This window comes from Bufo bufo, chromosome 1 (genome assembly GCF_905171765.1).
Source record: "Bufo bufo chromosome 1, aBufBuf1.1, whole genome shotgun sequence".
Lineage (NCBI taxonomy): Eukaryota > Metazoa > Chordata > Amphibia > Anura > Bufonidae > Bufo > Bufo bufo.
The window spans coordinates 831775968-831800264 of NC_053389.1; the positions used below are offsets into that span (position 1 = coordinate 831775968).

Below are 24297 nucleotides of genomic sequence, written 5' to 3' on the forward strand. Positions count from 1 at the left end.
CTCCTTATCCTTTCATCTGAACATTTTCTGACTATGTAGGTGGTGTCACTTAACTTTTCTACCACCTTGAAGGGGCCCTGCCAAACGGCCTGAAGCTTATCTTTCTTAAAAGGTTTCAGCACTAGTACCTTCTGGCCTATGTCAAAGATTCTATCTCGGGTACCCATATTGTACCATCTCTTCTGTCGTTTCTGAGCCGCCTGCAGGTGCTCCCTCACAGATTCTGTAAGGGTCTGCAAGCGGTTCCTAAACTCCAGAACATACTGTACGACCAGGGTTCCTTCCTCTCCTGTGTTGTCCTCCCAATGTTCCCTCACAAGGTCCAGGGGTCCCCTGACTTTTCTTCCGTAAAGAAGTTCGAAGGGGGAGAACCCAGTGGATGCCTGAAGGACTTCTCGGTAGGCAAAAAGGAGATGGGGTAAAAACCTTTCCCAGTGCGGATTGGACGCCGTGAACGTTCTGAGCATTTGTTTAAGGGTGCCATTGAACCGTTCATAGAGTCCATTCGTCTGGGGGTGGTAAGGCGCGCTAAATAGGTGCTTTACGCCGCAACGTTCCCATAACTGTTTGGTTAACATGGCGGTGAACTGAATCCCCCTGTCGGACAAGATTTCCTTAGGAAATCCTACTCTAGTAAAGATCTTGACTAGGGCCTCCGCCACGGTTTCTGCTTCGACACTGGACAGCACCACAGCCTCCGGGTACCTAGTAGCAAAATCTACTAGGGTGAGGATGTAGCGCTTTCCAGAAGCACTAGATTTACTGAGGGGTCCTACCAAATCTACCGCTACCCTACTAAAAGGTTCCTCAATAATGGGGAGCGGGTGAAGCTGTGCCCTCTGGCGATCTCCTCTCCTTCCTGTCCTCTGACATACCTCACATGTTCTACAATACCCTTTCACGTCCTGAGATATTCTTGGCCAAAAGAAAGTCTGAGTTAGTCTGTCTTTGGTTTTAGTAACCCCTAAATGACCGGTTAACGGGATATCATGGCTTAGCTTGAGTAACTCTGCCCTGAATTTCCTGGGTACCACAAGTTGCTTTTTGACTACCTGGGTTTCTCCACTCCCGGCCCCCTGGGTTACCCTGTATAACAGCCTATTTTCCCAAGTAAATTGCTCTGCGCCTCCCTCCTATAACCTGCTAACGTGGGATCTACCCTTTGAGATAGCTCAAACCCTGCCGGGGTGTCCCAGAATGGAATGGGTCGTGGGGAAGGGATAAGGGGTCCTACCTGAGGTTCCTCCGGGTGTGCAGATTCTCTCCTCTGAGCTTGTGCTCGGGTGGTAACCGGGTAACTCTCCGCAGCTGACTGGTTGTTTAAGTGGGACTTGAGACACACCACATCGTTGCCCAAAAGTACTTCAGCTGGCAAAGTTTGCATGATGCCAACCTTAAAATGTTTGCTCCCCGTAACCCAGTTGAGCAGGACTTTAGCGGTGGCGAGTTTATGGATGGCTCCCCCTGCAACTGGAACTGCCATGGTTCTGTTAGTGCGGGCTTGCGCCCTGATCTTGTGAGGTTGGATCAGCGTGATGGTGGCCACCGTGTCTCTCAGGGCTTCGGCCTCCATTCTGTCAACGGTGACCCACTGTCGGTGATGGTTGCGGTTGTCATCCATGGTTTGTTCTGTATTCGCCTCGTACAACGTGGTCCATTGTTTTTCATGATGCTCGGGAGTAGTGTCTTGTTGGTAGCAGTGTGCACTGCCACGGTAAGGTGGTGGTGTTGTGGATCCCCCTCGGCTGCGGTTGGGGCAATGCTGCTTTATGTGTCCAGGCTGGTTACATCCATGACAAAGCCTGGGTGCATATCTGGGAGCTGGTGGGTTTTGATACGGAGCCGGCTTGGGGGCAGGAGTGTAAGAGGGTGCTGGACCAAATGGTTTAGGATTTACTCTCAGCTCACTCGGCTCCACTCTTCTGGTGTCTTGGTACTCATCCGCCAGTTTAGCTGCCTCTTCTATAGTTTTGGGTTTCTTGTCCCTTATCCAGTATCTAACCTCCTTGTCTAGGTTATTATAAAATTGTTGAAGCGTCATTAGTTGAACTGCATCCTCTAGAGTTGTAGCTTGACATCCCTGCATCCAATTTTGTGCCGCCCTATTCCGTCAACAGTGAACCACTGTTGGTGATGGTTGCGGTTGTCATCCATGGTTTGTGCTGTATTCGCCTCGTACAACGTGGTCCACTGTTCTTCATGATGCTCGGTAGTAGTGTCTTGTTGGTAGCAGTGTGCACTGCCATGGTAAGGTGGTGGTGTTGAGGATCCCCCTCGGCTGCGGTTGGGGCAATGCTGCTTTATGTGTCCAGGCTGGTTACATCCATGACAAAGCCTGGGTGCATATCTGAGATCTGGTGGGTTTTGATACGGAGCCGGCCTGGGGGCAGGAGTGTAAGAGGGTGCTGGAACAAATGGTTTGGGATTTACTCTCACCTCACTCGGCTCCGCTCTTCTGGTGTCTTGGTACTCATCCGCCAGTTTAGCTGTCTCTTCTATAGTTTTGGGTTTCTTGTCCCTTATCCAGTGTCTAACCTCCTTGTCTAGGTTATTATAAAATTGTTCAAGCGTCATTAGTTGAACTGCATCCTCTAGAGTTGTAGCTTGACATCCCTGCATCGAATTTTGTGCCGCCCTGTGAAGTCTGAAAGCCCATTCGGTAAAGGAGTCTTTTCCAGTTTTCTTTAATTCCCGTAATTTTTTTCTGTATGCTTCCGGTGTTACTGCAAACCGGGCCAACAGTATCTCCTTTACCTTACTATAGTTCTGACTGTCCACTGTAGGTACGGCTCTGTAGGCTTCTGCGGCTCTTCCTGTGCCTCTCTCTGTACCTCCAGGGGAATGTAAAACGTCTCCTTGTAAAGATCATGTTCTGGATCCCTGTGCCAAGTGAGCCCTGTTGGCGATGAATAATCTTAGTTTCCTCTCCAACTCACTGTGCTCTGCGTCTTCTCCTTCCATGCTGCTGGCTCTGTCACTCTGCCTCAATTCGGCAATTATTGTAGCTCTCTTTTTGTTGCTGGCTGCTATACCTCGAGCTTCCAATAGATCTTTCAGTGTGGTTCTTTTCAATTGTTCGTATTGCTGAGCCATTCACTTTTCCTCTGGTTCGGGACATCCATTCGGGAGCGGAAATCCCACTGCTGCCACCAAATGTAACAAACTCTATTAGGGGTAGCGTGTAGTTAGTTTGCTTTTCGCCGAATGGACCTTGGTTGCAGTAATTCCCTAGTCCGTTCGAATGAAATTTGGAAAAATCCCTCAGAGTAACATGCAGCATCCACAGGAACAGTATAAATCCCACAACGATCACAGATACCCAAACACCAGCCGAAACATGATGAAGGGTAGAAGAAGACTGCCTGAGCTGCCAGATGCAGCTCTTTTTATTACGTGCTCCCATGCAGGGGAGGGACACACACATTATCTTACAGTAGCCAATAAAACAAGGGTTACAGCCCACACAAAATCCTCCCCTCTGCCTGGGATACAATTACCCTACACAATGGGAAATGTAATTATCACAGGCAGAGAAATACAGTTTTTACACACATACTATAACTTTAAAACTATACATCACATTCCCATAGAAATTACATATTCACAATCAATCCATTTAGGGGAGCAACATATTAAAAAAGGGCATGAATCAGACCAGAGGTTCTGAAGATAGTAAAAGTATTTTTGGGGCCTGGCTGTAAGCATGCTATCCAGCCCAGAACGGTTTTACAGAGCCCTCTATCCTGGAGACAATTGAGAAGTAAGTCAATTATCTCTCAGTACAAAGGGAAATCGCCAATATGCACGTGGGGACAATAGGACAGACATCACTACTCAAATATACAATGTCCCACCCATTACAGTACACATAGACATTTAACATATCCCAAAATGCGCTCAGATGCCACAAACACAGTCAAATCAACGAATAACATTGTACATTTCACAGGCATCCTAATACACATATCTTTACATTTTTGTTTGTATTTGCATCTATTTATTTCTATCTTATTTTTATATATTTCTCAGGCCATTGCCAGCCTTTATATCTATATTTATCAAATAATTTTACGATTTATATGATATATGCCACCATTACAATGGATATAAGCTATAGCAAAAGCTAATATAGCAACTATAAATGTGAAGACGCATAATGTGAATAAAATACTGAAGTATGTAAGACATGACACCATAAGTCACGGTCCAGCCTAGGTGTTAACTTAGTCACTGGCTCTATATAAGGAGCGGTATGCCCCTCTTTTTTAACATGTATTTTTCTGCCACTGAGGAAGAAAACCTTGCATTTTTGAAACGCGTCTGGCGATATTATTTGAACAACAGCTGCATTCTTTGGATGATATCCTGCCACATTACAGACTGCTACATTACAGATTGATACAAAAGTAAATGAAAAGTTACAACTTGGCGTCCGGAAATCTACACCACGCCTGCGCAAAGTGCCGCCGCGAGAGACGACTTGTGAGACTGCCAGTGTACGAGTCATATGCAACACAGATTCCAGCAGGTACCACTCCACAGACGGAACCATAGGCAACCGGTAAGAAGCGCAGTTGCGCTCAATACTGTGTGAGAACAATCCAAAAGGGATCAAACATACGGCAGCATATGCAAGGCGAGCGAACCGGCACACATGTGAGTGAACGTATACGCAGGCACTGCGTGTATTCCAGTCTATTACAATCAACCTAGAAACCAGTATAGTTCACTCACCCTCCGGGGAGGTGTATATATATCTTACCTCATTTAGCCATTTTTATGCACAGCCATACTGGACATTACTTCAAGGTGTGCAGGACATTCTTCGTATTCTTTATCCATCTGTTAACAAGAGCGCCATAGTTTGGTTTTATAGAATAAGAACGCAGGACACTGCAACAAAATTCACCGACAGGGTAGTAAGTGTACCATACGCTGCATAGGTGCACTCAAAAACGCAGGATATATCCTTATGTTTTTTTTTATCACAAATCAATCTGAATAAAAAAAATTGACATTATTTCTTCAGTTTATAAATCATTGCAGCTGTATTATAAAACTGTGAACTGCGTGAGCTCCGCAGCCCACCACATGGGAGGAACCGTGACCAATTTCAATTTATTGTACTGTATATTGATATTCAAACATGTTTTTATTCTAAGTGCATTTTTTATTACAATTGTACTGGCTATTTTATTATAGTTGTTTTTTATTTAGAGACAATAATAAATGAGTATTTTTTTACTTCTTGTGATCCGACCATCAGTATAAAAATATATATTGCTGCTGTCACACACAATAGTCCTTAAAAGGACTTTTGGGTATCTGAAAAGATTTTCTAATAAAAATATTCCAATAACACTCCCTACACTATCTTTCCCTTCCTATGCTCAGCTCTCCCTGACTAAGACTGAGCCGAACACGTGTCATTGGGTGCATTATGGCACCCAATGACACGTTTCGGCCAGCCAATCACTGTAATGCCAGTAGCCAACATGGCTACGGCAATACAGTGTGTGCCATTACCTCCCTGCACGTTTATTGGCTTCGTAGCACCCAATAAACGTGCGGGGAGGAGACTTGAGCATTACGCTTGAGTACATGCGGTACTCGTACTCGTGAACTAGTGTTCGGCCAAGCATGCTCGATCAACACTACTGCTTAGTGGAGTCCATTAGGTTTCCGTTAAGAGGAATATTTTTGAAGTGGAGACAAAAGTCCTGCATGAACTACTTTTGTCTCTGCTCCACAATCTTCTTCTGAGCGGAAAACTAACAAACTCCATTAGTCTATGGGGTCCTTAAATTCCATTCGGCTCAGTTATGTGAGAAGTCCGTTCTTTCCATTCTCCTGCTCCTAAGTTGAGCAGGAGAACAGAAAGGCTGAACGGTGATGTGAACGAAGCCTTAGTGGTACTCTCACTCTGGTGACAAGAACGATTATGGCTGGTACTACCTGCTAGTGGGAACTTAGGAAAGGTGATATTTATACCACATACCTCTCACCAACCCATGCACCCTAATAGCCTGTTATTGGGCCCCTTGTTTTAACCACCTGCCGCCACGCTAACACCGAAAGGCGTCATTGCTGTGGCGCTCCCAGGTCACACTAACGCCGATTGGCGTCATCTCGCGTGAGCTGAGATTTCCTGTGAACGCGCGCACACAGGCGTGCGCGTTCACAGGATCGGAAGGTAAGCGAGTGGATCTCCAGCCTGCCAGCGGCGATCGTTCGCTGGCAGGCTGGAGATGCGATTTTTTTAACCCCTAACAGGTATATTAGACGCTGTTTTGATAACAGCGTCTAATATACCTGCTACCTGGTCCTCTGGTGGTCCCTTTTGCTTGGATCGACCACCAGAGGACACAGGCAGCTCAGTAATAAGTAGCACCAAACACCATTACACTACACCCCCCTGTCAATTATTAACCCCTTATTAACCCCTGATCACCCCATATTGACTCCCTGATCACCCCCCTGTCAATGATCACCCCCTGTCATTGATCAACCCCCTGTAAGGCTCCAATCAGACGTCCATATGTTTTTTACGGATACATGGATCAAATCCGCAAAACACATACGGACGTCTGAATGGAGCCTTACAGGGGGGTGATCAATGTATAGACTCCCTGATCACCCCCCTGTCATTGATCACCCCCCTGTCAATGATCAACCCCCTGTAAGGCTCCATTCAGACGTTCGTATGTATAGACTCCCTGATCACCCCCCTGTCATTGATCACCCCCTTGTAAGGCTGGCTCCATTCAGAGGTCCGTATGTGTTTTGCGGATCCACGGATCCATGGATCGGATCCGCAATACACATACGGACGTCTGAATGGAGCTTTACAGGGGGGTGATCAATGACAGGGGGGTGATCACCACATATAGACTCCCTGATCACCCCCCTGTCATTGATCACCCCCCTGTCATTGATCACCCCCCTGTAAGGCTTCATTCAGACGTCCGTATGTTTTTTACGTATCCACGGATACATGGATCGGATCCGCAAAACACATACGGACGTCTGAATGGAGCCTTACAGGGGAATGATAACCCCATATAGACTCCCTGATCAACCCCCTGTCATTGATCACCCCCTTGTAAGGCTGGCTCCATTCAGAGGTCCGTATTTGTTTTGCGGATCCACAGATCCATGGATCGGATCCGCAAAACACATACGGACGTCTGAATGGAGCCTTACAGGGGGGTGATCAATGACAGGGGGGTGATCACCCCATATAGACTCCCTGATCACTCCTCTGTCATTGATCACCCCCCTGTCATTGATCACCCCCATGTAAGGCTCCATTCAGACGGCCATATGTTTTTTTACGTATCCACGGATACATGGATCGGATCCGCAAAACACATACGGACGTCTGAATGGAGCCTTACAGGGGGGTGATCACCCCATATAGACTCCCTGATCACCACATATAGACTCCCTGATCACCCCCCTGTCATTGATCACCCCCTTGTAAGGCTGGCTCCATTCAGAGGTCCGTATGTAATTTGCGGATCCACGGATCGGATCCGCAAAACACATACGGATGTCTGAATGGAGCCTTACAGGTGGGTGATCAATGACAGGGGGGTGATCACCCCATATAGACTCCATGATCAGCCCCTGTCATTGATCACCCCCCTGTCATTGATCACCCCCCTATAAGGCTCCATTCAGCTGTCCATATGTTTTTTACGGATCCACGGATACATGGATCGGATCCGCAAAACACATACGGATGTCTGAATGGAGCCTTACAGGGGGGTGATCAATGACAGTGGGGTGATCACCCCATATAGACTCCCTGATCACCCCCCTGTCATTGATCACCCCCCTGTCATTGATCACCCCCCTGTAAGGCTCCATTCAGCTGTCCATATGTTTTTTACGGATCCACGGATACATGGATCGGATCCGCAAAACACATACGGATGTCTGAATGGAGCCTTACAGGGGGGTGATCAATGACAGGGTGGTGATCACCCCATATTGACTCCCTGATCACCCCCCTGTCATTGATTACCCCCCTGTAAGGCTCCATTCAGACATTTTTTTGGCCCAAGTTAGCGAAATTTATTTATTTTTTTCTTACAAAGTCTCATATTCCACTAACTTGTGTCAAAAAATAAAATCTCACATGAACTCACCATACCCCTCACGGAATCCAAATGCGTAAAATTTTTTAGACATTTATATTCCAGACTTCTTCTCACGCTTTAGGGCCCCTAAAATGCCAGGGCAGTATAAATACCCCACATGTGACCTCATTTCGGAAAGAAGACACCCCAAGGTATTCCGTGAGGGACATATTGAGTCCATGAAAGATTGACATTTTTGTCCCAAGTTAGCGGAAAGGGAGACTTTGTGAGAAAAAACAAAAAAAAATCAATTTCCGCTAACTTTTTTTTTCTATGAACTCGCCATGCCCCTCATTGAATACCTTGGGGTGTCTTCTTTCCAAAATGGGGTCACATGTGGGGTATTTATACTGCCCTGGCATTTTAGGGGCCCTTAAGCGTGAAGAAGATCCAAATGTCAAAAAATGCCCTCCTAAAAGGAATTTGGGCCCCTTTGCGCATCTAGGCTGCAAAAAAGTGTCACACATGTTGTATCGACGAACTCAGGAGAAGTTGGGCAATGTGTTTTGGGGTGTCATTTTACATATACCCATGCTGGGTGAGATAAATATCTTGGTCAAATGCCAACTTTGTCTAAAAAAATGGGAAAAGTTGTCTTTTGCCGAGATATTTCTCTCACCCACCATGGGTATATGTAAAATGACACCCCAAAACACATTGCCCTACTTCTACTGAGTACAGCGATACCAAATGTGTGCCACTTTTTTGCAGCCTAGGTGGGCAAAGGGGCCCACATTCCAAAGAGCACCTTTAGGATTTCACAGGTCATTTTTTACACATTTGGATTTTAAACTACTTCCCACACATTAGGGCCCCTAAATTGCCAGGGCAGTATAACTACCCCACAAGTGACCCCATTTTGGAAAGAAGACACCCCAAGGTATTCTGTGAGGGGCATGGCGAGTTCCTAGAATTTTTTTTTTTTGTCCCAAGTTAGCGGAAAATGATGATTTTTATTATTTTATGTTTTTCTTACAAAGTCTCATATTCCACTAACTTGTGACAAAAAATAAAAAATTCCATGAACTCACTATGCCCATCACAAAATACCTTAGGGTGTCTTCTTTCCAAAATGGGGTCACTTGTGGGGTAGTTAAACTGCCCTGGCATTCTAGCGGCCCAAATGTGTGGTAAGTAGTTTGAAATCAAAATCTGTAAAAAATGACCGGTGAAATCCTGTCACGAGGGTGTCAAGAACCACGCCTGACTCCGTTATACCCGGGGTCAGGAAGTCGCAGCGGTTGGCTGCGCGCTCTTTGTAAGATAGGGCTGTTTCCTCATGGTAGCTTTCTGGGTTTGCTTTGCAATCCCTTTTGGCTCACTCAGGGATCCGTAGCTCCTTCTCCTCAGCTGTTCCTTGTCCAGCACTCCCAACCGCCTTATATTCCCCTCTCACACTTCTCTGGTTGCCAGATATAGAGCTTCCTGCCTGGACATCTATTCTGACCCTCTGGAGCTGTGTTGCTGCGTTCTCTGGTAGTTGGTCCAGAACGCTACCCTCCGGATCCCTGTTGGACCTTTGTGGTCTATTGTGGTCGCCCACCTGGGTGTATGTGTTTGTCTGTTTTGTCTGTCCTCTCCCTGGTGTTTCCCTCATAGTGACAGTGGTGCGGACTAGCGATCCCACCGGCCCGTTCACTATCTAGGGCTCATTTTAGGGAAAGCCAGGGTTTGGGCACGTGATCGCTGCACGGGTGAGGAACCCGTCTAGGGACGTCAGGGCAGTCAGGTGCCAGCCGCAAGGTGAGTTAGGGGTCACCACCTTTCCCTCTCCCTTGGGAGGGCTTTCCCTTTTCCCTCCCTGTGTGTGACGCCGGTCATTACATTATATCTGGCCCTTATTTTGTGTAGGTAAAAAAAAAATATATATTTTTTTTACCTACTTAGAATCCATTATGGATCAAATTGCTGCTCTGTCCAAACAATTTCATGGCCTGTCTTTGGAGGTGGCAGGATTGAAGGCGTCGGTCTTCCAGCAACAGCAGCAATTACAACTGACCGCAAGCCCAGCGGTTGCTACTGGTAACCAGGTTGTTGCGGAACCCAAGGTCCCTCTCCCTAACAGATTTTCTGGGGGAAGGGACAAGTTTTTGACATTCCGTGAGGCCTGTAAATTATATTTTAAACTGCTCCCTTACTCCTCTGGTAATGAAGATCAGCGGGTGGGGGTTGTTATTTCCCTGCTGCAGGGGGACCCGCAGTCCTGGGCATTCTCTTTACCTACTGATTCCCAGGCTCTTCGGTCAGTGGATGAGTTTTTCGGGGCCTTGGGTCTCATATATGATGACCCTGACCGAGTCGCACTTGCTGAATCAAGATTACGGAGACTCTTACAAGGAGAGCGGCCGGTAGAGGAGTATTGCTCTGAATTTCGTAGGTGGGCTACGGATACCCAATGGAACGACCCGGCTCTCAGGAGTCAGTTCTGCTCTGGGTTATCCGAAAGGGTTAAGGATGCGCTTGCATTATATGAGACCCCCTTTTCCCTTGATGCGGTTATGTCCCTTTCTATCCGAATAGATAGACGCCTTAGGGACAGGTTGAAAAAACCGGAGCAATTGGTAACCCCTCCCAAGCAGCAGTTAGTCTGTACGGACTTAGACGAGCCTATGCAGCTAGGAGGAACTACTCGTCAGGTCCGTCCTCCTGAGGCTCGCCGTAGGCGTGGGGTTTTTTTTTTTTGTGGGGAGAGGGGTCATTTCATTAATGTCTGTCCTTCTTTCCTCAGAAACAAAAGACCGTCGGAAAACTACTAACACCAGGCTGTGTGGAGGATGTCAGCCGGGGGGTATACGTTTCCTCCATACGTACATCGCAATTTGTGTTGCCAGCGGTTATTGTTTTTGGTGATAAGACGGAGACTATTTCTTTCTTTCTAGACAGTGGAGCAGGGGTAAATTTGATAGATGCCCATTTTGCCCGCACTATGGCTTTGTCTCTCTGTACGCTACAGAGACCTATTCCCATATTCGCTATTGATTCTGCTCCTCTGTCTCAGAGAAACCTCAACCACATTGTTCATAATTTACACCTTCGGGTAGGGGACCACCATAACGAGATGCTTTCATGTTATGTTCTGAAGGGGCTTCCCACTCCGGTAGTGCTGGGTCTTCCCTGGTTGGTAACGCACAATCCAGTGGTGGATTGGCAGGCCAGGGAGATATTGGAGTGGAGTGAGCAGTGCAGAGAAAATTGCTTAAATAGCAATTGCTTAGTCGCCTCCATAACTACCCTACCTACATTTATTTCGGATTTTGAGGATGTTTTTTCTGAAAAGGGTTGTCAAAAGTTACCACCTCATCGTCCTTATGATTGCCCGGTTAACCTTATTCCCGGCGCAAAATTACCCAAGACCAGGTTATATATTAGGGATGAGCGAACCCGAACTGTATAGTCCGGGTTCGGGTTCGGTGTTCGGCGCTTTCTTGGCGCTTTTTGAAAGGCTGCAAAGCAGCCAATCAACAAGCGTCATACTACTTGCCCCAAGAGGCCATCACAGCCTTGCCTACTATTGGCATGGCTGTGATTGGCCAGTGCAGCATGTGACCCAGCCTCTATATAAGCTTGGGTCACGTAGCGCTGCACGTCACTCTGCTGATTCAAGCATAGGGAGAGGTTACAGCTGCGACGTTAGGGTGAGATTAGGCAGATTAACTCATCCAAAAGACTTAATTCAGTGATCGATCTCCAGCTGTGGATAATTGAAGTGCTGATATTGAATTGCTCACTTTTTTTAGGCTGCCCAGAGCGTTTTTATATCACTTTTTTCTGGGGTGATCTGCGGCCATTATGTGGCTTGTGGTGCGCCAGCACAAGCTATCACCAAGTGCATTTAACCATCAATAGTGTGGTTATTTTTTGGCCATATACTACATCAGGTGCAGGCTGAGCCTGTGTCACCCAAGTGCATTTAACCATCAATAGTGTGGTTATTTTTTGCTATATCCTCCATCAGGGTCAAGCTTTCATCAAGTGCATTTAACCATCAATAGTGTGGTTATATTTTGGCCATATACTACATCAGGTGCAGGCTGAGCCTGTGTCACCCAAGTGCATTTAACCATCAATAGTGTGGTTATTTTTTGCTATATCCTACATCAGGGTCAAGCTTTCATCAAGTGCATTTAACCATCAATAGTGTGGTTATTTTTTGGCCATATACTACATTAGGTGCAGGCTGAGCCTGTGTCACCCAAGTGCATTTAACCATCAATAGTGTGGTTATTTTTTGGCCATATACTACAACAGGGGCAAGTTGAGCCTGTCACCCAGCGCCTAAAAAATAGGCCTGACATTTCTATTCCTCCAAATCAGTACAGTTTTAGCTGGTCAAGTTATATTTAGTGACCGTAAAAGCACAGTTTTTGTTCTGGGTTGAAAAACTATTCCCAAATTTGCCATTCTCAAAATTAGTAGTTTCTGCTATATCAGGCCTACTTTAAATCTACCCCAAAAAGGATATCTTAGATTCAAGGTGCTGATAGTGTCATTCTGAAAAACTTAACACACACGCTACAGTGCAGATACAAGTCTAATTCTGTGATTAAAGGTATATCTGTCACACAGCGTGTAAAAAATAGGCCTCACATTTATATTCAACCAAATCTGTCATTACTTGTGTGCCTGTATTAGTGTAATACGGTACCTAAATAGATAGCCAGACAGTGTTAGGTGTCTGTAAAAAAAGGCCTGAATTTTAATTCAATACATTGGCCCGAATAATATTTTTCTTATTGTGGTGAACGGTAACAATGAGGAAAACAACTAGTAAGGGACGCGGACGTGGTCATGGTGGTGTTAGTGGACCCTCTGGTGCTGGGAGAGGACGTGGCCGTTCTGCCACAGCCACACGTCCTAGTGTACCAACTGCCTCAGGTCCCAGTAGCCGCCAGAATTTACAGGGATATTTGGTGGGGCCCAATGCCGTTCTAAGGATGGTAAGGCCTGAGCAGGTACAGGCATTAGTCAATTGGGTGGCCGACAGTGCATCCAGCACGTTCACATTATCTCCCACCCAGTCTTCTGCAGAAAGCGCACAGATGGCGCATGAAAACCAAGCCCATCAGTCTGTCACATCACCCCCATGCATATCAGGGAAACTGTCTGAGCCTCAAGTTATGCAGCAGTCTCTTATGCTGTTTGAAGACTCTGCTGGCAGGGTTTCCCAAGGGCATCCACCTAGCCCTTCCCCAGGGGTGGAAGAGATAGAATGCACTAACGCACAACCACTTATGTTTTCTGATGATGAGGACATGGGAATACCACCTCAGCACGTCTCTGATGATGACGAAACACAGGTGCCAACTGCTGCATCTTTCTGCAGTGTGCAGACTGAACAGGAGGTCAGGGATCAAGACTGGGTGGAAGACAATGCGGGGGACGATGAGGTCCTAGACCCCACATGGAATGAAGGTCGTGCCACTGACTTTCACAGTTCGGAGGAAGAGGCAGTGGTGAGACCGAGCCAACAGCGTAGCAAAAGACAAAGAGGCAGCAGTGGGCAAAATCAGAACACCCGCCGCCAAGAGACTCCGCCTGCTACTGACCGCCGCCATCTGGGACCGAGCACCCCAAAGGCAGCTTCAAGGAGTTCCCTGGCATGGCATTTCTTTAAACAATGTGCTGACGACAAGACCCGAGTGGTTTGCACGCTGTGCCATCAGAGCCTGAAGCGAGGCATTAACGTTCTGAACCTTAGCACAACCTGCATGACCAGGCACCTGCATGCAAAGCATGAACTGCAGTGGAGTAAACATCTTAAAAACAAAGAAGTCACTCAGGCTCCCCTGCTACCTCTTCTGCTGCTGCCGCCTCGGCCTCTTCTGCTGCTGCCGCCGCCTCGGCCTCTTCCTCCGCCTCTGGAGGAACGTTGGCACCTGCCGCCCAGCAAACATGGGATGTACCACCAACACCACCACCTGCGTCACCAAGCATCTCAACCATGTCACACGGCAGCGTTCAGCTCTCCATCTCACAAACATTTGAGAGAAAGCGTAATTCCCACCTAGCCACCCTCGATCCCTGGCCCTGAATGCCAGCATTTCTAAACTACTGGCCTATGAAATGCTGTCATTTAGGCTGGTGGACACACACAGCTTCAAACAGCTCATGTAACTTGCTGTCCCACAGTATGTTGTTCCCAGCCGGCACTACTTCTCCAAGAGATCCGTGCCTTCCCTGCACAACCAAGTGTCAGATAAAATCAAGTGTGCACTGCGCAACGCCATCTGTGGCAAGGTCCACCTAACCACAGATACGTGGACCAGTAAGCACAGCCAGGAACACTATATCTCCCTAACTGCACACTGGGTAAATGTAGTGGCGGCTGGGCCCCAGGCGGAGAGCTGTTTGGCGCACGTCCTTCTGCCGCCAAGGATCGCAGGGCAACATTCTTTGCCTCCTGTCTCCTCCTCCTACTCAGCTTCCTCCTCCTCTTCTTCCACCTGCTCATCCAGTCAGCCACACACCTTCACCACCAACTTCAGCACAGCCCGGGGTAAACGTCAGCAGGCCTTTCTGAAACTCATATGTTTGGGGGACAGGCCCCACACCGCACAGAGGTTGTGGCGGGGTATAGAACAACAGACCGACGAGTGGTTGCTGCCGGTGAGCCTCAAGCCCGGCCTGGTGGTGTGAAATAATGGGCGAAATCTCGTTGCAGCTCTGGGACTAGCCGGTTTGACGCACATCCCTTGCCTGGCGCATGTGCTGAATTTGGTGGTGCAGAAGTTCATTCGCAACTACCCCGACATGTCAGAGCTGCTGCATAAAGTGCGGGCCGTCTGTTCGCGCTTCCGGGCACTTCCTCATTCAATCCTATTTTTATTTTCATTTCACCGTTATATTGCGGGGCAACCCAAAGTTAAATGAACCTCTCCTCTGTCTGGGTGCCGGGGCCTAAATGTGTGACAGTGGCCTGTTCCAGTGGTGGGTGACGTGAAGCCTGATTCTCTGCTATGACATGAAGACTGATTCTCTGCTGACATGAAGCCTGAATCTCTGTTATGGGACCTCTCTCCTCTGCCTGGGTGCCAGGGCCTAAATATGTGACAGTGGCCTGTTCCAGTGGTGGGTGACTGAAGCCTGATTCTCTGCTATGACATGCAGACTGATTCTCTGCTGACATGAAGCCAGATTCTCTGTTACGGGACCTCTCTCCTCTGCCTGGGTCTAAATATGTGACAGTGGCCTGTTCCAGTGGTGGGTGACATGAAGCCTGATTCTCTGCTATGACATGAAGACTGATTCTGTGCTGACATGAAGCCAGATTCTCTGTTACGCGACCTCTCTCCTCTGCCTGGGTGCCTGGGCCTAAATATGTGACAGTGGCCTGTTCCAGTGGTGGGTGACGTGAAGCCTGATTCTCTGCTATGACATGAAGACTGATTCTGTGCTGACATGAAGCCAGATTCTCTGTTACGGGACCTCTCTCCTCTGTCTGGGTGCCAGGGCCTAAATGTGTGACAGTGGCCTGTTCCAGTGGTGGGTGACGTGAAGCCTGATTCTCTGCTATGACATGAAGACTGATTCTGTGCTGACATGAAGCCAGATTCTCTGTTACGGGACCTCTCTCCTCTGTCTGGGTGCCTGGGCCTAAATGTGTGACAGTGGCCTGTTCCAGTGGTGGGTGACGTGAAGCCTGATTCTCTGCTATGACATGAAGACTGATTCTCTGCTGACATGAAGCCTGAATCTCTGTTAAGTGACCTCTCTCCTCTGCCTGGGTGCCTGGGCCTAAATATGTGACAGTGGCCTATTCCAGTGGTGGGTGACGTGAAGCCTGATTCTCTGCTATGACATGAAGACTGATTCTGTGCTGACATGAAGCCAGATTCTCTGTTACGCGACCTCTCTCCTCTGCCTGGGTGCCTGGGCCTAAATATGTGACAGTGGCCTGTTCCAGTGGTGGGTGACGTGAAGCCTGATTCTCTGCTATGACATGAAGACTGATTCTGTGCTGATATGAAGCCAGATTCTCTGTTACGGGACCTCTCTCCTCTGTCTGGGAGCCAGGGTCTAAATGTGTGACAGTGGCCTGTTCCAGTGGTGGGTGGCGTGAAGCCTGATTCTCTGCTATGACATGAAGACTGATTCTGTGCTGACATGAAGCCAGATTCTCTGTTACGGGACCTCTCTCCTCTGTCTGGGTGCCTAGGCCTAAATATGTGACAGTGGCCTGTTCCAGTGGTGGGTGACGTGAAGCCTGATTCTCTGCTATGACATGAAGACTGATTCTCTGCTGACATGAAGCCTGAATCTCTGTTATGGGACCTCTCTACTCTGCCTGGGTGCCTGGGCCTAATTATCTGACAATGGACTGTTCCAGTGGTGGGTGACGTGAAGCCTGATTCTCTGCTATGACATGAAGACTGATTCTCTGCTGACATGAAGCCTGAATCTCTGTTATGGGACCTCTCTCCCCTGCCTGGGTGCCGGGCCCTAAATATATGACAATGGACTGTTCCAGTGGTGGGTGACGTGAAGCCAGATTCTCTGCTATGGCATGAAGACTGATTCTCTGCTGACGTGAAGCCAGATTCTCTGCTATGGGACCTCTCTCCAATTGATATTGGTTTATTTTTATTTTTATTCATTTCCCTATCCACATTTGTTTGCAGGGGATTTACCTACATGTTGCTGCCTTTTGCAGCCCTCTAGCTCTTTCCTGGGCTGTTTTACAGCCTTTTTAGTGCCGAAAAGTTCGGGTCCCCATTGACTTCAATGGGGTTCGGGTTCGGGACGAAGTTCGGGTCGGGTTCGGATCCCGAACCCGAACATTTCCGGGAAGTTCAGCCGAACTTCTCGAACCCGAACATCCAGGTGTTCGCTCAACTCTATATATAATCTTTCGGGTCCAGAGAGACAAGCCATGAAGGATTATATCTCCGAGAGCTTGGCTAAAGGACACATCAGACCCTCTTCTTCACCCGTGGCTGCAGGGTTTTTCTTTGTTAAAAAGAAAGATGGGGGTCTGCGTCCTTGCCTAGATTTTCGCGAATTAATCCGAGACCCATACCCTCTTCCTTCCATTCCTGACCTGTTTAACCAGATTGCGGGTGCTAGGTGGTTCTCCAAACTTGATCTTAGGGGGGCCTACAATCTGATTCGTATTAAGGAGGGGGATGAGTGGAAGACAGCTTTTAACACCCCTGAGGGGCATTATGAAAATCTAGTTATGCCTTTCGATCTGACCAATGCTCCTGCCGGCTTTCAACATTTCGTTAATGACATTTTTAGTCATCTAATCGGCAGGTTTGTGGTAATATACCTAGATGATATTTTAATTTATTTGTCTGATCTGAGAACACATGAGGTGCATGTCAGACAAGTACTGCAGGTCCTACGGACAAATAAATTATATGCTAAAATTGAAAAATGTGTCTTCGCCGTTCAGGAGATACAATTCCTAGGTTATTTTTTATCTGCGTCAGGTTTCCGTATGGATCCTAGGAAGGTCCCGGCAATTTTAGATTGGGATCTTCCTGAGAACCTCAAAGCACTACAACGGTTCTTGGGCTTCGCGAATTTCTATAGGAAATTCATTAAAAATTATTCACTTATTGTAAAACCCCTTACTGACATGACTAGGAAGGGGACTGATTTTTCTAAATGGTCTGACGCCGCTAAAGTTGCTTTTTCCTCTCTAAAAGAGAGGTTTACCTCAGCACCTGTACTAGTCCAACCTGATGTCTCTCAGCCTTTTATTGTTGAAGTCGATGCGTCAGAGGTGGGAGTGGGAGCGGTGCTGTCTCAGGGTCCGTCTCCTGGCAAATGGCGTCCTTGTGCTTTCTTTTCTAAAAAACTATCTGCAGCAGAAAAGAACTACGATATTGGCAATAGGGAACTATTAGCTATTAAACTTGCGTTTGAGAAGTGGCGTCAATTTTTAGAGGGGGCAGTCCACCCCGTCACTGTAATTACAGACCACAAAAATCTTCTGTACCTCGAATCAGCTAAGCGTCTCACCCCTAGACAGGCTAGGTGGTTGCTATTTTTTACCAGGTTTAACTTTGTAATTACCTATCGTCCTGGGGCAAAGAATACCAAGGCTGATGCACTATCTCGTTGTTTCCCTGGAGGGGGTAATGTGAGTGATCCGGTACCCATTCTTCAAAGAGGAGTGGTTTCCCTGGAGGGGGTAATGTGAGTGATCCGGTACCCATTCTTCAAAGAGGAGTGGTTGTTTCTGCGGTACACTCTGTTCTGGAGGGGAAGGTGTTAGAGGCCCAGGGGGACGCCCCGGTCTCTTGCCCCTCAGAGAAATAGTTTGTACCGTTGAACCTACGTTTCGAATTATTAAAGGAACATCATAATTTGGCACTTGCTGGGCACCCGGGTAGTAAAGCAACCTTGGAGCTATTGTCTCGTAGTTTTTGGTGGCCAAGGTTGTGTCAGGATGTATTGGATTTTGTGTCTTCTTGTTCTACCTGTGCGCGCGCAAAAGTTTCACATACACGTCCTGCAGGGTCTCTATTACCACTCGTCATTCCCAATAGACCATGGACACATCTGTCAATGGATTTTATCACTGACTTACCTTTGTCTGCGGGTAAAACAGTTATTTTGGTAGTAGTGGACAGGTTTAGCAAAATGGTACACTTCATTGCGTTACCCGCACTACCTAATGCTAAGACTCTTGCTCAGGTATTCGTCAGTGAAATCGTGAAGCTTCACGGGGTCCCCTCCGATGTTGTTTCGGATCGGGGTACCCAGTTTATTTCTAAATTTTGGAAAGCTTTTTGTTCCCGTTTGGGGGTACACTTGTCCTTTTCCTCAGCTTTCCATCCTCATTCGAATGGACAGACTGAGCGTACCAACCAAAACCTGGAGACATATCTAAGATGTTTTGTGTCTGAAAACCAAGAGTTGTGGTCATCATATTTATCGTTAGCTGAGTTTGCCATAAATAATCGTCGTCAGGAATCCACTGGCAAGTCACCATTTATTGGTGCATATGGTTTTCATCCCCAATTCTGTACTTTCAAAGAGGGGGGGTCTTCTGGGGTTCCCGAAGAGGAACGGTTTTCATGATCTCTTTCATCGGTATGGCAGAAGGTGCAAGCTAACTTGAAAAATATGGGCGGTAAATACAAATGCATGGCTGATAAGAGACGGTCGCCAGGTCCGGACCTTGGAGTGAATGACTATGTGTGGTTGTCTACTAGGAATATTAAATTGAAGGTTCCCTCTTGGAAACTGGGTCCTAGGTTTATTGGCCCTTACAAAATTGTAGCCATCATCAACCCCGTGGCTTTTCGCCTGGAGTTACCTCAGACTTTTAAAATCCATAATGTTGTTCCACCTCTTGAACCGTCACCGCTGCCACCCCCTCCTGTTGTCGTGGATGGTAATCTAAAATTTCAGATATCCAAAATTGTTAATTCTCGTCGGGTCCGCCGCTCTCTTCAATATCTGGTGCATTGGAGAGGTTACGGTCCCGAGGAAAGAATGTGGGTTCCTGCGTCTGAGGTAAACACCGACAGGCTAGTTCGGGTTTTTCATGCCTCTCATCCTGAGAGACCTGGTCCTGAGTGTCCGGAGGCCCCTCGTAGAGAGGGGGGTACTGTCACGAAGGTGTCAAGAACCACGCCTGACTCCGTTATACCCGGGGTCAGGAAGTCGCAGCGGTTGGCTGCACGCTCTATGTAAGATAGGGCTGTTTCCTTATGGTAGCTTTCTGGGTTTGCTTTGCAAACCCTTTTGGCTCACTCAGGGATCCGTAGCTCCTTCTCCTCAGCTGTTCCTTGTCCAGCACTCCCAACATCCTTTTATTCCCTCTCACACTTCTCTGGTTGCCAGATATAGAGCTTCCTGCCTGGACATCTATTCTGACCCTCTGGAGCTGTGTTGCTGCGTTCTCTGGTAGTTGGTCCAGAACGCTACCCTCCGGATACCTGTTGGACCTTTGTGGTCTATTGTGGTCGCCCACCTGGGTGTATGTGTTTGTCTGTTTTGTCTGTCCTCTCCCTGGTGTTTCCCTCTTAGTGACAGTGGTGCGGACTAGCGATCCCACCGGCCCGTTCACTATCTAGGGCTCATTTTAGGGAAAGCCAGAGTTTAGGCACGTGATCGCCGCACGGGTGAGGAACCCGTCTAGGGACGTCAGGGCAGTCAGGTGCCAGCCGCAAGGTGAGTTAGGGGTCACCACCTTTCCCTCTCCCTTGGGCAGGGCTTTCCCTTTCCCCCCCCTGTGTGTGACGCCGGTCATTACAAATCCTAAAGGTGCTCTTTGGAATGTGGGCCCATTTGCCCACCTAGGCTGCAAAAAAGTGTCACACATCTGGTATCGCCGTACTCAGGAGAAGTTGGGAAATGTGTTTTGGGGTGCCATTTTACATATACCCATGCTGGGTGAGATAAATATCTCGTCAAAAGACAACTTTTCCCATTTTTTTTATACAAAGTTGGCATTTGACCGAGATATTTATCTCACCCAGCATGGGTATATGTAAAATGACACCGCAAAACACATTGCCCAACTTCTCCTGAGTACGGCGATACCAGATGTGTGACACTTTTTTGCAGCCTATGTGGGCAAAGGGGCCCACATTCCAAAGAGCACCTTCAGGATTTCACAGGTCATTTTTTACACATTTTGATTTCAAACTACTTACCACACATAAGGGCCCCTAGAATGCCAGGGCAGTATAACTACCCCACAAGTGACCCCATTTTGGAAAGAAGACACCCCAAGGTATTTAGTGATGGGCATAGTGAGTTCATGGAAGTTTTTATTTTTGTCACAAGTTAGTGGAATATGAGACTTTGTAAGAAAAAAAAATCATCATATTCCGCTAACTTGTGACAAAAAATAAAAAGTTCTTTGAACTCACTATGCCCATCAGCGAATACCTTAGGGTGTCTAATTTCCGAAATGGGGTCATTTGTGGGGTGTTTGTACTGTTTGGCCATTGTAGAACCTCAGGAAACATGACAGGTGCTCAGAAAGTCAGAGCTGCTTCAAAAAGCGGAAATTCACATTTTTGTACCATAGTTTGTAAACGCTATCGCTTTTACCCAAAGGTAAAGGGAGGTAAAATTCATTTGGGTGGTAAGTTGCATGACCGAGCAATAAACCGCTAAAGTTGTGGAGTGCCGATTTGTAAAAAAGGGCCTGGTCACTAGGGGGGTATAAACCAGTGGTCCTTAAGTGGTTAAAAGGTTGGATCAATAAAATTTATTTTTGTTTTGTTTTAACGTTCTAATCAGGCTATGATAATATTATTCATCACCAGAATGTATACCCAATATACCTTAATATTATACATACATGGATACAGTTTTAATGCCAATGAATGTTTAGTACATGATGTGTTTATGGAATACTTCCTGTATGGCCTTCTTAATGTCTTTATTCCTCAGACTGTATATAATGGGGTTAATCAGTGGAGTAATTACAGTATATAGCAGAGAGAGCATCTTATTAGCATCTGATGTTTGTCCTCTTGATGGAAGAACATAGACAATGGAAATAGACCAGTAAAATATGGAGACCACAATGAGGTGGGAGCTACAGGTGGAGAAGGCTTTCTGTCTACCAGTACTGGATGGGATCCTTAACACTGATATCACAATATGAGTATAAGACACTACAATGATTGCGGTTGGGCTTATTAAAATTGGACTTCCCATCACATAAATCTCCAAATGAACAATAAAGGTGTCAGAACAGGAAAGTTCTAGTAAGGGGACAATGTCACAGAAGAAATGGTCAATGATATTTTGTCCACATAAATTTAGCTTGGATAGTGTAACAGTGACAATGAATGATTCAAAACTACCCAAAAACCAACACATAACAAGTGATTTAACACAAAATCTATTAGTCATGATAGAGGAGTAACGGAGGGGATTACAGATGGCCACATATCTGTCATAAGACATCACAGCGAGAAAAAGACATTCAAAGGCATCAGTGCCAACAAAAAAATAAATCTGAGTCATACAACCAAAAACACTGATGGTTTCTCCATTATTCAGTAGGATGTGGAGCAGGTTGGGGACAATATCTGTGATCAATAAGATGTCACTGATGGACAGTTGTGAGATGAATAAGTACATTGGAGTCTGGAGGTTCTTGGTGGTGGACACCAGGGTGATGATCAGGAGATTCCCACATATCGTGGCAACAAAAACAAGAAGGAAGAGAAGAAATAGAAGATTTCTCAAAAGTTGGCTGCCTTCAAATCCTAAGAGGAGAAACTCTGTGACCGCAGTCAGATTTGTCTGTAAGTACAATAAGAAAGTAAAGCAAACTTAAATCTCTTGTAGAAATGCTTCACTTTTTTATCCAATGTCCACATTGCTGACAGTTATTAACCCCTATTGGTGTGTAAATCCATCCTCAGCTTATATATGCTTTTCTGTAGGTGTACCTTTTGGGATTAATATTAATAGCACCCATTACTTTATCGTCCCCTCTTATCTATCCTGTTGCCTTTTGTCTGTATAGACCATTGTTTTGTCTTAGTATCTTTTGCAACTCTTTTTCCAAATGTTATTATTTTGGTAGACCTCATCTACATTTATGACACTTTAACAAATATATTTATCTATATGTAAGATACTTTGATATATTCATGAATGCTTGAGTTCGTCCCCATGTTAGGGAGATGTAGCATTAGCATATTACTTATTTATTCAGCCCCACTGTGGAATGCACTTCCCATAGATGTTGATATAATTATCTATATAGCTTTATTATAATTAAATTGTAATTAATCTAGTTATATTTGGTGTCAATATTCCACTACTATACATTGTACATCTATCCATGCGTTCTATCCTTTCTACTTTAGAACAGAATAAGGATCAGCAAATTTCTTCAAATTAGTTTTATTTCCAAAAAAATAAATAAAATAAAAAGTTTAGTACCCAAATAATTTGTCGCCAGTCAAAGTTGCTCCAATTTCCCTGTATATTGGTATATACCACCTTCTAGTCTTTTTTTTAGGAAAATCAATTTTTGTAATTTATTTTATAAATTTTTGCTTCTCTCCCCCCCCCCCACCCCCCCATGACAGCAATAGTAAATGATGTGTAAGTGATGACATACATAGCTGTGGGGAAATGCACATATTAATATACACGCCGGCACATGAGCTATGCATTTTTATATTCCAAGGTTTCAAAAAATTATCCTTTTTTGGAGGCAGATGGTTTTCAACTAACTAACATTCTTATGGGGAATAAAACCAGTGGATTGGGTAAAGACTAAACATTTCAAAGTTATGCTTTATCGAGTGTAGAATGCCTGCCCATATTTATAAATGTACAATCGTTAATTGTTGGAGAAAAGAGTGGCAGCAGTGCAGTTTGGAAGTGGAAATTGTATGTAGGGAAATGTGGGCAAATGACCACAATTGTAGCAGCAGCAGAAGCAGCATAGCATGGAACAGACACGGCAAAAGATGTGTGTAGTAGTAGATGTGTGTAATAGTAGTGGTTAGGGATGAGCGAATCAAAATCGAAGTCTACTAAGTGGACTTCGATCTGAATTTCAAGATAAATTTGATTCGCCATAAAGCCAAATTTTCTTGTGCTTAGAGGTAGCGCACCAAATTAAAGTAAAAAACAAAAAATATATATCTATGTACTTACCTGATCCATTTGCATGCGACGGACTGGCCGCCGCCATCTTGCTTGAAGATATTGGCCGAAATCCCATGCACAGTGACAAATCACAGCACCATGTCGGCCGGCTTAATAAAGTGAACTCGATTCTCACGAGATTTCGCGCCAGACCTTCAAGGAAGATAGCGGTGGCCAGCACTTTGCAAATGGATCTGGTAAGTAATTTTAATTTTTTCATTTTTACACTGTATTCTTCCTATCAGATGCTGCAATCAGCTATGAATGAGGCATTTGAGGGGTACAATTCTGGGGATAGTGGCAATCGCCGCTTCCTGTCATTTCACCCACTACTTACAAAGAAATGCGCTTTGTGATCAAGTAATTAGACACAAAGCAGATTTTTTTGTAAAATTTTGCAAAGCAGCTGAATAAAAAAAATAAAAAAACTTTACTCATCTAAATATTGCATGGTCAAGTCAACTAAAAAGACTTAATATAACTGAAAAAAAAAAAAAAAAACATAAAAAAAACAGCAATATAAACATATTTATCCCATATGATGAAAACCATAATCAGAATA

General features: G+C 45.9%; 2 protein-coding genes across 2 annotated transcripts in view; both read right to left on the bottom strand.

Moving 5' to 3' along the window:
* LOC120990149 (olfactory receptor 1468-like) overlaps positions 1 to 2041 on the bottom strand; it is a 97740-nt gene extending 95699 nt beyond the window's left edge. The window contains exon 1 of the mRNA XM_040418739.1: positions 1235 to 2041. Within this exon, the coding sequence (XP_040274673.1) occupies positions 1235 to 2041 (807 nt within the window). The remainder of the gene's footprint in view (positions 1 to 1234) is intronic.
* A 19402-nt stretch (positions 2042 to 21443) lies between these two features.
* On the bottom strand, positions 21444 to 23759 carry LOC120990154 (olfactory receptor 11L1-like). The gene is made up of 2 exons (XM_040418752.1): positions 23745 to 23759; positions 21444 to 22370 (listed from the first exon to the last, which is right to left on the bottom strand). Exons 1-2 carry the CDS (start codon positions 23757 to 23759, stop codon positions 21444 to 21446), a joined length of 942 nt encoding a protein of 313 aa, XP_040274686.1.
* Between the last annotated feature and the right edge of the window lie 538 nt (positions 23760 to 24297).